At 42.3% G+C, this 15,921-nt stretch overlaps 1 protein-coding gene across 1 annotated transcript in view; it reads right to left on the bottom strand.

Moving 5' to 3' along the window:
- The window catches only part of LOC139555138 (voltage-gated delayed rectifier potassium channel KCNH8-like), a 95,427-nt gene that overhangs the window by 32,900 nt on the left and 46,606 nt on the right, over window positions 1–15,921 (bottom strand). Inside the window, exon 7 of the mRNA XM_071368675.1 lies at window positions 2,608–2,812. Coding sequence (XP_071224776.1) covers window positions 2,608–2,812 — 205 coding nt within the window. The remainder of the gene's footprint in view (window positions 1–2,607; window positions 2,813–15,921) is intronic.

The raw sequence follows: 15,921 nt of genomic DNA, 5'->3' as shown, positions 1-15,921 counted from the left end.
CGGTCTAAATTGGGGGTTTTGCGCAGAATGATCCTTATTTTAAATAATGGTAGCCTAATCCACCATTCTTTCCGCTGCAGGATGGTGGAAGTAGGCTAAAGTAATGGGCCTGTGTGTTAGAAACGTCCGGGATGATTTCTGGTCGCAATCCATCCGTGATACCAGGTACCTGATAACTAAAACGAATCCTAGGTCAGCTCCTATCTATGACGTGAGTGTTGAAACAATCAGCAGGTCCCTGAGACCTCCACCAGACACTCAAGAATGGTAATTGGATATACCTCTCTCACTGACGTGGGATCAGCATTAGAATTCCATAATTGAGATACAGTGCATTAATCCTGCATGACACTGAGGCTCAGTTAATTGGAAAAACAGCATCAGCTTCTCATGGCCCCATCAATACTGACCCAGAATCAGTTTGGAGACGTCAGGGAGAGGTAATTGAGAATAGAGTCTGCCTCATCGATACTGACTTGGGATCAGCCCTAGAGGCCTAATTATGTGTTGGACATTATGTGTTCAGGGGAAGCCTGGGGCCCGGCGACTAGTCATTACTGTGGGACTACGCTACTCTGTCAATCAAAACCCCAGAAACAAATAAAAACAGGACATGTTTTTGCCCAGTCACATTAAATTCCTTCCCCGTGCATGAATATTTTATAGTGTAATGAGTGTCTCATTAGAAATCAGTTGAATCAATAAAATAATCAACACAGCCATTAAAACTGCATAGCGAGATGCTGGTTGGGAAGCTAATAAACTCAGCAAAAAAAGAAACGCCACTTTTTCAGGACCCTGTCTTTCAAAGATAATTCGTAAAAATCCAAATAACTTCACAGATCTTCCTTGTAAAGAGTTTAAACACTGTTTCCCATGCTTGTTCAATGAACCATAAACAATTAATGAACATGCACCTGTGGAATGGTCGTTAAGACACTAACAGCTTACAGACGGTAGGCAATTAAGGTCACAGTTATGACAACTTAGGACACTAAAGAGGCCTTTCTACTGACTCTGAAAAATGCCAAAAGAAAGATGCCCAGGGTCCCTGCTCATCTGCGTGAACGTGCCTTGCATGCTGCAAGGAGGCATGAGGACTGCAGATGTGGCCAGGGCAATACATTGCAATGTCCGTGCTGTGAGACGCCTAAGACAGCGCTACAGGGAGGCGGGACGGACAGCTGATCGTCCTCGCAGTGGCATACCACATGTAACAACACCTGCACAGGATCGGTACATCCGAACATCACACCTGCGGGACAGGTACAGGATGGCAACAACAACTGCCCGAGTTACACCAGGAATGCACAATCCCTCTATCAGTGCTCAGACTGTCCGCAATAGGCTGAGAGAGGCTGGACTGAGGGCTTGTAGGCCTGTTGTAAGGCAGGTCCTCACCTATGGGCACAAACCCACCGTCGCTGGACCAGACAGGACTTGCAAAAAGTGCTCTTCACTGACGAATCGTGGTTTTGTCTCCCCAGGGGTGATGGTCGGATTCGCGTTACACCGAGGCCTGTACTCTGGAGCGGGATCGATTTGGAGGTGGAGGGTCTGTCATGGTCTGGGACAGTGTGTCACAGCATCATCGGACTGAGCTTTTTGTCATTGCAGGCAATCTCAACGCTGTGCGTTACAGGGAAGACATCCTCCTCCCTCATGTGGTACCCTTCCTGCAGGCTCATCCTGACATGACACTCCAGCATGACAATGCCACCAGCCATACTGCTCGTTCTGTGCGTGATTTCCTGCAAGACAGGAATGTCAGTGTTCTGCCATGGCCAATGAAGAGCCCAGATCTCAATCCCATTGAGCACCTCTGGGACTTGTTGGATCGGAGGGTGAGGGCTAGGGCCATTCCCCCCAGAAATGTCTGGGAACTTGCAGGTGCCTTGGTGGAAGAGTGGGGTAACATCTCACAGCAAGAACTGGCAAATCTGGTGCAGTCCATGAGGAGGAGGTGCACTGCAGTACTTAATTCAACTGGTGGCCACACCAGGTACTGACTGTTACTTTTGATTTTGACCCCCCCCCGCTTTGTTCAGGGACACATTATGCTATTTCTTTTAGTCACATGGCTGTGGAACTTGTTCAGTTTATGTCTCAGTTGTTGAATCTTATGTTCATACAAATATTTACACATGTTAAGTTTGCTGAAAATAAACGCAGTTGACAGTGAGAGGACATTTATTTTTTTGCTGAGTTTAGATGCTAGCCAAAAACAACCACACATAAGCTATGATATGCTGCCATGACCAGCTGACACTACTAACCAAAAACGCCAACCAAATGTCAGCACCTTCCCTGAACCCCTCCAGACAGAACAAGCTGCTCACCAATGTCTGTCTCATCCATTGATGTTCATGGTCTCTAGCAAGGTAAATGATCCCGTCCCTGAACCCCTCCAGACAGAACTAGCCGCTTACCTGGCGATGCTCACCCCTCACTCTTCCACTTCTCTTCCTGACCCCTACTTTCCCCATCTCTGACGCCCCCCCCCCCCCCACACACACCCCGTAAGACAGAACAAGCAGCTCACTGATGCAATACCCAACCAAATCCCTGATCCCCTCTCAGACAAAACTAGTCGCTCCCACCACTCACCGATGTCCCAGGAGTAGGCGTTTGCCTCCATCTCCTTCTTGCCGATGACGTACCAGATGCAAGCCATCCAGTGGGCCAGCAGGGCGAACATGGACATGAGCAGGGTGAGAACCACAGTACTGTGCTGGGAGTACCGGTCCATCTTCTGGAGCAGACGCAGCAGCCGGAGCAGACGCACTGTCTTCAACAGGTGGACTACTGATACCTGGGTGGGGAATGAATGACAGGTGTGGTTCTATTACAGTAACAGCAGAGGAGGTACAGAGGGGAGCTAGTGGCAAGTGTCTTCATCCTCCTCCTCATCATCATAACCTATTCAACCAAACAACACACCTTCTTGATCATACTACTCCTCCTCCTCATCATGACCAAAACCACCAACATAGCTAAACACATCATCACCCTCACCACCATCATTATCATCATCACAATCACCTTTATCACTATCATCATCATCAACACCATCATTATCATCATCATCACCATCATCATCAAAACATCATTCTCATCATCATCACCACCATCATTATCATCATCATCACCACCATCATTATCATCATCATCATCATCATCATCATCATCATCACCACATCATTCTCATCATCATCACCACCATCATTTTCATCACCCTCACCACCATCATTTTTATCACCATCACCACCATCATTACCATCACCATCACCAACATCATTATCATCACCATCATCATCACTATATTTTAGAGTAGATCAGCAATATTAAATTCTTTAGAATGAGACCAACTGCATCATTAAAGCTCATGGTCATCATCACTCTTATAATCTTCAACGGGAATATAGTCCTCCTCCATGCTTTGATTAAATACAGTGCTGGATATTCTCACACTTCTTTAATTTCTTTGATATTTGAGTGCTTGGTGCTGAAGGCAATGTGAGAGAGAACGAGCTCAGAGAGTGATTTCCTGTCAACAGGAATGCATGAACACTGTGGATGCGATCTAAAGGGCACAGTATTGCCTATAGGTCCTACAGGCCCTGGTCAAATGTAGTGCACAATATTGGAAATAGGGTGCCATTTGGGACACATTGCGTCAGGGTTCCCCAACTGGCGGACCGCAGGCCGAATTTGGCCCATGGGTGATTTTATAGGGGCCTCCAAAGTTTTCTGAGCAAAAAATAAAAAATAAAGAAACACCAGCAAATCAGCTCCAAGTGATTTTAATTTTAGAACTTCATCATGAAGTATTCCCACACATAATAAAGATATATATATATATATTATTTTATCTTTTATTTGACCTTTATTTAACTAGGCAAGTCAGTTAAGAACAAATTCTTATTTTCAATGACGGCCTAGGAACAGTGGGTTAACTGCCTTGATATATGTGATCTATACAAACGTAAGCAAGGTTTGAAATTATTATGTTTTAGTCAAATATTATATATGTTCTTCTTGTGGTCAATTTGAATTATTTTCCAGGCCCCTGACCATCAGCTCAAGAAAAAAACGTCCTGCAAGGAAATTAATTTGAGCAGCAATCTCCCTTTGTCGCCCAGGCAGACAGTAAAGCTCTAGCTCACTGCAGCAATGCTATAAACTCAGAACTACACACACACACACACACACACACACACACACACACACACACACACACACACACACACACACACACACACACACACACACACACACACACACACACACACACACACACACACACACACACACACTAAACCTTTGGCAATAAAGAAGTCCTGAGCCATAGAAAGTACACACACCTGTCTGAGGTCTCACGGTAATTGACCGTTATAAACACATATAGTGTCTCCAGGCCTCCACACATACAAGCCGCTGTTCCGCGCCTTTGGAACATCTACATTTAAAAAACTGTAATAAATCTATTTAATATACAACATCACAATGAATCCATTATTTATTTTAGTCAGGTCTAAAGGAACATTCTGATTAGAAGAACATGTATTTCAGAACACCGTAATATGAGTTGGCATACTGCAGTCCTATGTTTTCTGGCTATGCTCCATGCCATAGGCTGTAGGCTTGTTCATTTAGCTGACAAGATATGCTTATAAGTCCAATTACATTCTTTTATTTTTTATGATTTTATAGTGAGAAGAATATAATTGAACTTAGCCATATAAAATATAAATAATATTTTTCCCATTACGGAGCAAGTGCGCATACGAAGTGGCTATGTTGAGAGTAAAAGTGATCATTAGAAACATGTCTAATATGCTAGATGTAGAGTTATTTGGCAACTTTAGCTATGAATGATACAAACTTTATAATGTCTTAGTAATCAAACATGTTTGGGCTGCATGATGCGACTACAGGCTATTGATGATTTGAGAAAGTAGCAAAAAAAAGCTTGCGCTCTGTTCCTTGCCTCAGGCTGCACAGCTGTTCTCTCATCAAGTGATTATATTTTTACCCATCAGACTATTCTCAATTGAATCTTGTCTTTACTAATATGTAAGATTAGTTTAGATTTAGAATGGCACATTGTCAAATGGGCAGGAACAGGAGCAGGGGGAAAAATACATTTCATCTGTATGCACTGGAATAGCGAATGGAGGCTGCTTGCTTTCGAATCGGTCCGTTTTGTAGGCTACTTCGGTTTATAGAGGAGCATGTGCTTAATATGAGCAGCTGAGGAATAAATATAACAACACTTATTTCACTACATGAATCAACCTCTGTTGGAGGAGCATGCTCTCGCTGAGCTACAGGTGATATTCCGCCCAAACTCTGTATGCCATGGGCTCTCCAACCCTGTTCCTGCACCATCACCACCATCATCATCATCGTCATCACCTTTATCATTATCATCACCATCATCATCAGCTACCCAGTGCTTAATTTGGGAAACCAAGTGAAATCTGTTCGGGAACATCGATAGTAACATATTTTCGCAATGAAACATATTTCACTAAACTGTTGCGCGCTCAAGAAAGGAATATAGGACAGAGGAGCAGATGGAAACGCATGGTGGTGAGATATTCTGCATAGCTAAGGGGAATTTGTCACTCAATGAATTATGAAAATTAAATTAAATCACTATTACTAGGCATTTCAAAATCAAATACAAATTCACGAATTGTAGGCTAACTGTAAGCTTCCCGGCACAATCAATGAACCAACAGCATTGCTTAGGGCTGGCTATATGTTCTCTCCCAGACTCATGGATAGACATTTTGGAGCTTAGCATAAGGTAACCAGTCCATCCAGTATGCATAATAATACAGTCCACACTCAAAGGCCATTACTAGAATTTGTTTAATTTTGGAGTATAGGCTTGATCAATTACGTACCAAAGACATATTCATTTTGGAGCATAGGCTTGACCAATTATGTACCAAAGACATATTCATTTTGGAGCATAGGCTTGACCAATTATGTACAAAGACATATTCATTTTGGAGTATATGCTTGAACAATTATGTACCAAAGACATATTCATTTTGGAGTATAGGCTTGACCAATTATGTACCAAAGACATATTCATTTTGGAGTATAGGCTTGACCAGTTATGTACAAAGACATATTCATTTTGGAGTATAGGCTTGACCAATTATGTACCAAAGACATATTCATTTTGGAGTATAGGCTTGACCAGTTATGTACAAAGACATATTCATTTTGGAGTATAGGTTTGACCAATTATGTACCAAAGACATATTCATTTTGGAGTATAGGTTTGACCAATTATGTACCAAAGACATATTCATTTTGGAGTATAGGTTTGACCAATTATGTACCAAAGACATATTCATTTTGGAGTATAGGCTTGGCCAATTATGTACCAAAGACATAGGATGGGACCCTTTTTTTTCTAAAATGACATACCCAAATCTAACTGCCTGTAGCTCAGGACCTGAAACAAGGATATGCATATTCTGATACCATTTGAAAGGAAACACTTTGAAGTTTGTGGAAATGTGAAATTAATGTAGGATAATATAACACATTAGATCTGGTAAAATATAATACAAAGAAAAAAACATGCATTTTTATTTTATTTTATTTGTATCCTCTTTAAAATGCAAGAGAAAGGCCATTATATCACTTAGGAGTCTAGGCACAATTTAGATTTTGGCCACTAGACGGCAGCAGTGTATGTGAAAAGTTTTAGACCGAATCAATGAACCATTGCATTAATGTTCAAAATGGTCAATTGATACATTTTCAAGTACATAACTATAGAGAACATACAAAAATTATATGGTAATAAAAAAATGTAAGTTTACACACTCCCAGGAATGTCATAAATGATGGATAATTAGCTTCCCTACAGAAAATACACTAACCTTCACACATTTAGATGGGGGGGAGGGAGGGAGGGGGGGGGGGGGCAGACAGGGGTTCAAACTGTAGAAACCAGTTCCTACATTTGAATATAAACATTTATTTTATCAAACAAAACTATGTTACATTTTATCTCTGGGAACCTCAGGATGACAAATGAGAGCCAGATTACTGAATGGAAGTACATTATTTACCTTCAGAGGTGAATGTATCAAACCAGTTTCCGTGATAAAAGTTTTTTGTTGTTGTGCACTCTCCTCAAACAATAGTATGGTCTTTTTTCACTGTAATAGCTACTATAAATTGGACAGTGCAGTTAGATTAACAAGAATTTAAGCTTTTTGCCCATATAAAACATGTCTATGTCCTGGGAAATATACTTCTTACTTACAACGTCTTGCTAATCACATTAGCGCACGTTAGCCCAACCGTCCCACGAGGGGGACACACACCGATCCTGTAGAGGTCAAATCAGTTTTGTTGTGTGTGATATGCGGTTGGCTATATGCGGCACAAACATCATTTTAATTGCGTTTTTTTCTATGCATATGCATAAGCTTGAATATGCATATGGAAGTTTTTAATTAATCATCACCTTAGAAAGCACTGTCCATTTCATTGTGTTAGGCTTTGAAACAACATCTACAGCAAACACGTTTTACACTGTTTCAACCTGCTGTTGAACTTCTTTCTTCATATTGATCATCACAGTGAGGTGATAGGCCTACTGTTCTGATGATAAGTGTTTGATGTGATTTGATGTGATTTCATTTGCATTGATGTCAGAGTGGTTAAAGGGACAATAGAGTCCTGAGTACCAGGCCATTAGGACCAGATGGAGGGACAATAGAGCCCTGAGTACCAGACCATTAGGACCAGATGGAGGGACAATAGAGTCCTGAGTACCAGGCCATTAGGACCAGATGGAGGGACAATAGAGCCCTGAGTACCAGACCATTAGGACCTGATGGAGGGACAATAGAGCCCTGAGTACCAGACCATTAGGACCTGATGGAGGGACAATAGAGCCCAGAGTACCAGGCCATTAGGACCTGATGGTAGTTAGTGAGTTGGGTACTACCAAAGTATGTCCAGAGCGCATAAAAGGAGATTTCTGTGACTTAACGGTCACATGGACTTAACGGTGACTTAACGGTCACTGTGTGGAGGTAATAAGCTGTAACAGCCCTAATCATACACTTCACCACAGGTGGGCTGTCGGTGTGTGATGAAACTATTTTGTGTGTGTGTGCGCGTGTGCATTTGTGTGTGTAGAAAATCTTTATCTACTTACATATGCTTACACCTTTTTCTCCCTCTTTTTCTTTCAACCTTTCTCTCTCTCACACACTAATACACAAACACACCAATAAACACCTTATAGCAGCTTCCCAGACAGACTCCTGAATGTCACCCAGCAGCATCTGCTCCCCAGGCCAACACACACACACACACACACACACACACACACACACACACACACACACACACACACACACACACACACACACACACACACACACACACACACACACACACACACACACACACACACACACACACACACACACACACACACACACACACACACACACCAAGATACTGGGCCAGTAATTGTTTAGAAAGGTAACAAAACAGAGATTAGGCAGTTGCAACAAAGGGAGAAGGATGTGGGGGGAAATAGTGATGAAGGGAAAAGAGGGGGGGGTTAATAAAAACAGCTACCCTGGGTTTTCAGTGGATCTCTACCTCATGTATCACTCCCCTACACAGAGAGAGAGAGAAAGAGAGACAGAGACACAGAGACACAGAGACACAGAGACAGAGACAGAGACAGAGAGACAGAGACAGAGACAGAGACAGAGACAGAGAGACAGAGAGACCGAGACCGAGACCGAGACCGAGACCGAGACCGAGACAGAGACCGAGACCGAGACCGAGACCGAGACCGAGAGACAGAGAGAGACAGAGAGAGACAGAGAGAGACAGAGAGATGTTTTAACCCCAGAGCCAAGATTACCCAGGAGTTCCGGAGTTCCAAATTAAGCAGCAGCAGCTGAAAAGATGAGCTCCTAAAAATATTGAGATTTATATGGTTTTTAGAGTAAAGTACATCGAAAAAAACAAAAGAAAACTGCTAGACAGAATAGGAGACCAAACAAGCAGCAAACAAAGAAGAAAGGATTCTGAAAAAGTAAAAAATTTTCATAAAATTATACAGTTTTCTTAGCTAGCTAAGTTGTTTACCTGTTGCTAGGCAGTTGCTAAGGACTCTCCTGAAAAGAAGCTAGCTAGCTAACAAGGAGTGTCTAGTTGACAGAAGAGAAGAAGGGACAAAGTGGGACAAAATAAGGACAGAAGAAAAGGGAAAGGGGACATCAAGGTGAAGCAGTCCTCTAAAGACATAAAAGACAATTAAACAAGAAACAACACTTCTATTGCAACATCAGCCAACATTACCAGCGTTGCTATGGAAGTTGTTTACCCACCAGACATCAAAACAGAGAAAGCTAAGAAAAGTTTCAAAGGTTTGTTGATGGGACAGAACCATGAATGCCTGTTTGCAGATCTTAACAGTTGCAAAACAAGAGCAAATTTAATTTTTAATACCAAACGAGGGCACATATGGAAAAGGGTTATTTGCAACCATTTCCCTTTTTCAAAAAAGAGAGGCATCAGCCAAGGATGTCAGATCAGCATTTTTGAAGAAGCTGACCATAGCAACACATATCAAACAGTAAACGTATATAATAATGGAACTGTATTGATACAAGGCAATGATTCAAGCCTCCAGGCTTTTGAGAATAGGTTTACTACCCTAAAAGCAGAAGCTGAAATCATCTCAGAAACTGAGGAAAAAGTCAAGGAGGGAGATGACGGTGAAAAGCAGGCCCCAGCGGTCTCTGTGACCCAGCAAGAAGCCCTCAGTGTCCCTCTACCTACCTCACCTGCAGCAGACAGAGCCAAGGACATGCCTACAACACCAAGAACACCTGCTATGCAACGTTTCCACAACACCCTCTCTCTAGTTGAAGCAGAGGTCATAGAACTCCGAGAGAACATGCTTCAAGAGGAGGACACTGTCCAGAAACTTAAAGAAGAGATGAAACAGTTCAAGGAGGAGAGCAGAGCATCTATTGCTAAACTAGAAAGCAGAATGGACAAACTGAGTCAGACAAATGATGACCTCAGAGACCATCTGAGCACAACAAGAAAGCAGCTAGAGCAGAGAGAGAGATACAATGACCTCCTCAACCAGCAGCGAGTCATTATGTCCTCTGCATCTGGAGAACATGTCCACCAGCTTGGCATAACACAAGCAGAACCCGAGACCAGCATGGCCTCCACCACACAGCCTGATGACACTGCACCAGCCTACCAGTCTGCTCCAGCCCAGGTCAGCCAACCAGCCTCTCAGTCTGCTCCAGCACAGGTCAGAATACCAGTCTCCCAGTCTGCTCCAGCACAGGTCAGAATACCAGTCTCCCAGTCTGCTCCAGCACAGTGTGCTCCAGCCCAGGTCAACCTACCAGCCTCTCAGTCTGCCTCTCAGTCTGCTCCAACACAGGTCAGAATACCAGTCTCCCAGTCTGCTCCAGCCAAGGTCAGAATACCATCCTCCCAGTCTGCTCCAGCACAGTGTGCTCCAGCACAAGTCAACCTACCAGCCTCTCAGTCTGCTCCAGCCCAGGTCAGCCAACCAGCCTCTCAGTCTGCTCCAGCCCAGGTCAGCCAACCAGCCTCTCAGTCTGCTCCAACACAGTGTGCTCCAGCCAAGGTCAGAATACCATCCTCCCAGTCTGCTCCAGCCAGACAGTCACCCACAACTGCAATCCTTATTGATTCAAATGGGAAGTTCTTAGTCCAGGAAAGATTATTCCCTAGACACCAGGTGTATAAGTTCTGGTGTCCTACAACTGACAGTGCAATGCAGCTACTCAGTCAGACCAGGATTGACACCCTCGACAACATCATCATCCACACTGGCACAAACGACCTTCATGCCAAAGGTGAAGATGTATCTGGGGCAGTGAGAAGAGTGGCAGAACGGGCACAGGCTGTGTTCCCAACAACCAATATAGTTGTGTCCACCCTCCTACCAAGAAAAGACTTCCCAGGACAGTTGATCGACAAAATAAATCAACAGATCACTGTGGACTGTGCCTCACTACTCAACGTCAGAACGGCTCACCACCCCACTCTGACATGTCAACACTTATACGATAATGTACATCTTGATCAGGACAGTGTCAGAACCTTTGCCAAGGACCTAAAAGATGCAACACTTGGCAGGGACCCACACACCCATCACCCCAGCAACAGAGGTCCCCCGCCCCACCTTCTGAAACAACAGTACCTCCACCATCCCCAGGAGAAAAGAGCCAGACACGGCTTATTACAGCACAGCTCTACTAGACCAGGCCCAACACAACACAGATTTACGAGACCAGGGCCTTCACAACACAGCTCTACTAGACCAGGCCCATCACAACACAGATTTACGAGACCAGACCCGCATCAGGACAACACGACTAGACCAGGCCCAACACAACACAGCTCTACTAGACCAGGCCCATCACAACACAGCTCTACTAGACCAGGCCCATCACAACACAGCTCTACTGGACCAGGCCCATCACAACACAGCTCTACTGGACCAGGCCCATCAGAACACAGCTCTACTAGACCAGGCCCATCACAACACAGATTTACGAGACCAGACCCGTCTCAGGACAGCACGACTAGACCCGGCCCATCACAACACAGCTCTACTAGACCAGGGCCTTCACAACACAGCTCTACTAGACCAGGCCCATCACAACACAGCTCTACTGGACCAGGCCCATCACAACACAGCTCTACTGGACCAGGCCCATCAGAACACAGCTCTACTGGACCAGGCCCATCACAACACATCTCTACTAGACCTGGCCCATCACAACACATCTCTACTAGACCTGGCCCATCACAACACAGCTCTACTGGACCTGGCCCGTCACAACACATCTCTACTGGACCTGGCCCATCACAACACAGCTCTGACCACTACTCCAGGGTCGGACAGAACACTGTCCTTCAGAGAAGTACACCACATGATGCAGTCCACACCATGTATCATTCAGATCATCAGCCTACATATGCTGAGGTAACCTCTGGCAAAAGACACCTAGAACAATCAGAGATAGGAGAGGTGCGCCAACTACTGCAACTAATATGCAGACTACTGGGCTAGACGGGCACGCACACACACGCACGCGCACACACACACACACAGGGTTGCAGATTGCATTGTACTTATTTTTTATGCAGTCTTATTCCATTCTTATTCATTTGTTTACAACTATTCTTAATTTTTTATTGGCACCGGTATAATAATAATATTTATATATAATGGTGTGTGTGTGTATGTATGTATGTATGTATGTATGTATGTATGTATGTATGTGTGTGTGTGTGTGTGTGTGTGTGTGTGTGTGTGTGTGTGTGTGTGTATGTATATGTATATATATATATGTATGTATATGTATATATATATATATATATTATTTTGTATTGTTTTCAATGTACTTTACTCAAACCAGTGAATATCACTTATTATAAATGAGATCATTAACTATCAGCTCTTGGAATATCCAGGGACTTTACTCTTCACATTTTGGTTATAAAACAACAAATCCAGAATTTATTAAAAACATCAAAGGACAGGACATCATAATCCTACTGGAAACATGGTGTCGTGGAGACATAGATACTCAGTGTCCCTCAGGGTATAGAGAAAGCTTACTACCATCAATCAAACATAAAAATGTTAAACGGGGCCGAGACTCAGGTGGAATCATCATTTGGCATAAGCAGGACTTGGCACTGAATGAAATGAAAAAAGGTACCAGTCACATTTGGCTAAAACTTAACAAAGGTACAATCTATTGTGACAATGATGTGTACATATGTGCAGCTTATGCTCCTCCTTCAGATTCACCATATTATGATGATCAGTTTTTTGACAATCTCCATACAGAAATCATTACATTTCAGGCAGAGGGTAAAGTGCTTCTTTGTGGAGATTTCAATGCAAGAACAGGTTCTGAGCCTGACTACACTGATGCGGGAGGTAACCACCACATATTTGGTCACCCCTCCTTGTACAGCAGCCCTATTATAAATAATAGAAACAGTCCTGACCAAATACTGAACAAAAATGGGAAGGAGTTAGTGCATCTCTGTCGAGCCTTAGGCCTGTACATGCTTAATGGTAGAATCAGAGGGGACTCTTTAGGTCAGTTTACTTACTGCTCAGCTCTTGGGACAAGTGTAGTCGATTATGCCATCACGGACATTGACCCCTCCTCCATTAGTGCATTCACTGTCAGACCACAGACACCATTGTCAGATCACAGTCAGATCAACGTGTTCTTGAAGAAATTAACCGGCAATATTCATTCAAAAAAACTGCCCAATAAACTATTCAACATAAACCAATCATACAGATGGGCTCCAAACAGTGCAGAGAGATTCATTGAAACATTGAACTCAAAAGAAATGATGAACTCTATACAGTTTTTCAATAACTCACAATACCAAAACAATAAAGATGGTGTCAATTCGGCTACTCTAAACATCAACTGCATATTCCAAAAAGCAGCATCGAAAGCAAATTTGAGAAAACCAAAGAAATGCAACATCAGAAACAAAAAACAAAATGTTTCTGACAAATGGTTTGATAATGAATGTAAAACAATTAGAAAACACCTAAGACAAATGTCAAACAAAAAACATAAGCAGCAAAACAACCCAGAGCTACGATATGAATACTTTGAAACTCTGAAACAGTATAAACATACACTGAAACGCAAGAAACTGAATTATACCAACAAGACACTTGATGAAATTGAAAACGCAATTGACCAAAATCAGTTCTGGGACATGTGGAACAATTTAAGCACAACAAAGCCACAAGAATTAGCCATACAAGATGTAGGAATTTGGAAAACATATTTTGATAATCTATACAAAAACATCCCACAAAAAGACTTAAAACAGAACCAATTAGAAATTAAAGAAAAATTGAACATCCTTGAATCAGTCATTAAAAATAACCAAAATCCATTAGATTACCCAATAACCCAACAAGAACTAAATGAAAAGCTCAAATCTATTAAATCAAAGAAGGCTTGTGGTCTAGACAACATCAGAAATGAAATGCTGAAAAACAGCACACCTGAGTTGCAAAATGCTGTGCTTAAATTGTTCAACATGGTTTTAACTTCTGGCTGCTTCCCTGATGTCTGGAACCAGGGGCTCATCTCCCCTATCCACAAAAGTGGAGACAAATCAGACCCCAATAATTACAGGGGAATTTGTGTAAACAGTAACTTGGGAAAGGTTTTCTGTAGCATTTTGAATTCAAGAATCCAAACCTTTCTTCAAGAAAAAAATGTAATAACTAAATGTCAAATTGGCTTTCTCCCTAACCATCGCACTACTGACCATATATACACCTTACACACACTAATTAATAAACACGTCCACCAAAAAAAAGAGGGCAAAATCTTTGCTTGTTTTATTGACTTTAAAAAAGCATTTGATTCTATTTGGCACGAAGGGCTATTCTACAAAATTCTACAAAGTGGGCTTGGTGGTAAGGTGTATGACTTAATAAAATGTATGTACACAGAAAACAAGTGTGCAATAAAAATCAAAAACCAAAGAACAGAATTCTTTTCACAATGTCGAGGTGTGAGACAAGGCTGTAGTTTGAGTCCAAATCTTTTCAACATTTATATCAATGAATTAGCAGACATGTTGGACCATTCTCCAGCCCCAGGACTCACACTATTTGACACAGAGGTGAAATACCTGCTATATGCTGATGACTTGGTACTTCTATCACCAACCAAAGAAGGTCTTCAACAGAACATTAATATTCTAGAGCAATATTGCCATAATTGGGCCCTGGCAGTAAATTTCCCAAAAACTAAAATCATGATTTTCCAAAAACAAAACAGATGTCAGAAACACAAATATAAATTCACCCTGAACAACACCATCATTGAACACACAAAAAATTACACCTACCTTGGTCTGACCATATCTGCATCGGGAAACTTTAATATGGCAGTGAATGCACTCAAAGAAAAAGCCCGCAGAGCATTGTATGCAATAAAAATGAAATTATTCAAAATCAACATCCCAATTAGAATTTGGACCAAAATATTTGACAGTGTAATCCTACCAATAGCTCTTTACGGAAGTGAGGTTTGGGGGCCACTCAATAAACTGGACTTTAAAATGTGGGACAAACATCCAATTGAAACCCTACATGCAGAATTCTGTCGGAAAATCCTACAAGTCCAGAGAAATACACCAACTAATGCATGTAGGGCAGAATTGGGCCGCTTTCCAGTAATAATGAAAATACAGAAAAGATCATTAAAATTTTGGCTACATCTAAATTCAAGTCCAAATTCGAGTCTGCAATTTAAAGCACTTCAAACCCAAGAGCTGAGCCCAGAAACGAGCCCTCTCAGTCAGCTGGTGTTGGACCTAAGCAACCAAGCTGACACCAGCACTGCTTCAAAACAAAGAATTCCAATAAACAAAATCATGAACCAATCAAAGGACTCATATTTACAACATTGGAAAAACGAAACAAAATCCCAAAGCCGACTAAATTGCTATCTGACCCTAAACAGAGAATATGAATTGGCTGAATATCTCTACTCTGTCAGAGATTCGAAGCAGAGACAGATCCTTACCAAGTACAGGCTGAGTGACCACCGATTGGCAATAGAAACCGGCAGACATAAAAAGACATGGCTACCCAAAGAGGAGCGTGTATGTGGTCACTGCACGACAGGGGAGGTAGAAACAGAGATGCACTTTCTCCTTTACTGTGATAAATATTCCTCACCAAGAGATTCATTATTCACAGAAATGACTACATTTATTCCAAATTTTAACTTATTAAACCCAGAGGAAAAACTAAAAATACTCATGGGAGAAGGAGCAATG

This window comes from Salvelinus alpinus, chromosome 26, assembly GCF_045679555.1.
Source record: "Salvelinus alpinus chromosome 26, SLU_Salpinus.1, whole genome shotgun sequence".
Lineage (NCBI taxonomy): Eukaryota > Metazoa > Chordata > Actinopteri > Salmoniformes > Salmonidae > Salvelinus > Salvelinus alpinus.
This window is presented reverse-complemented; position numbering and strand designations above follow the sequence as displayed.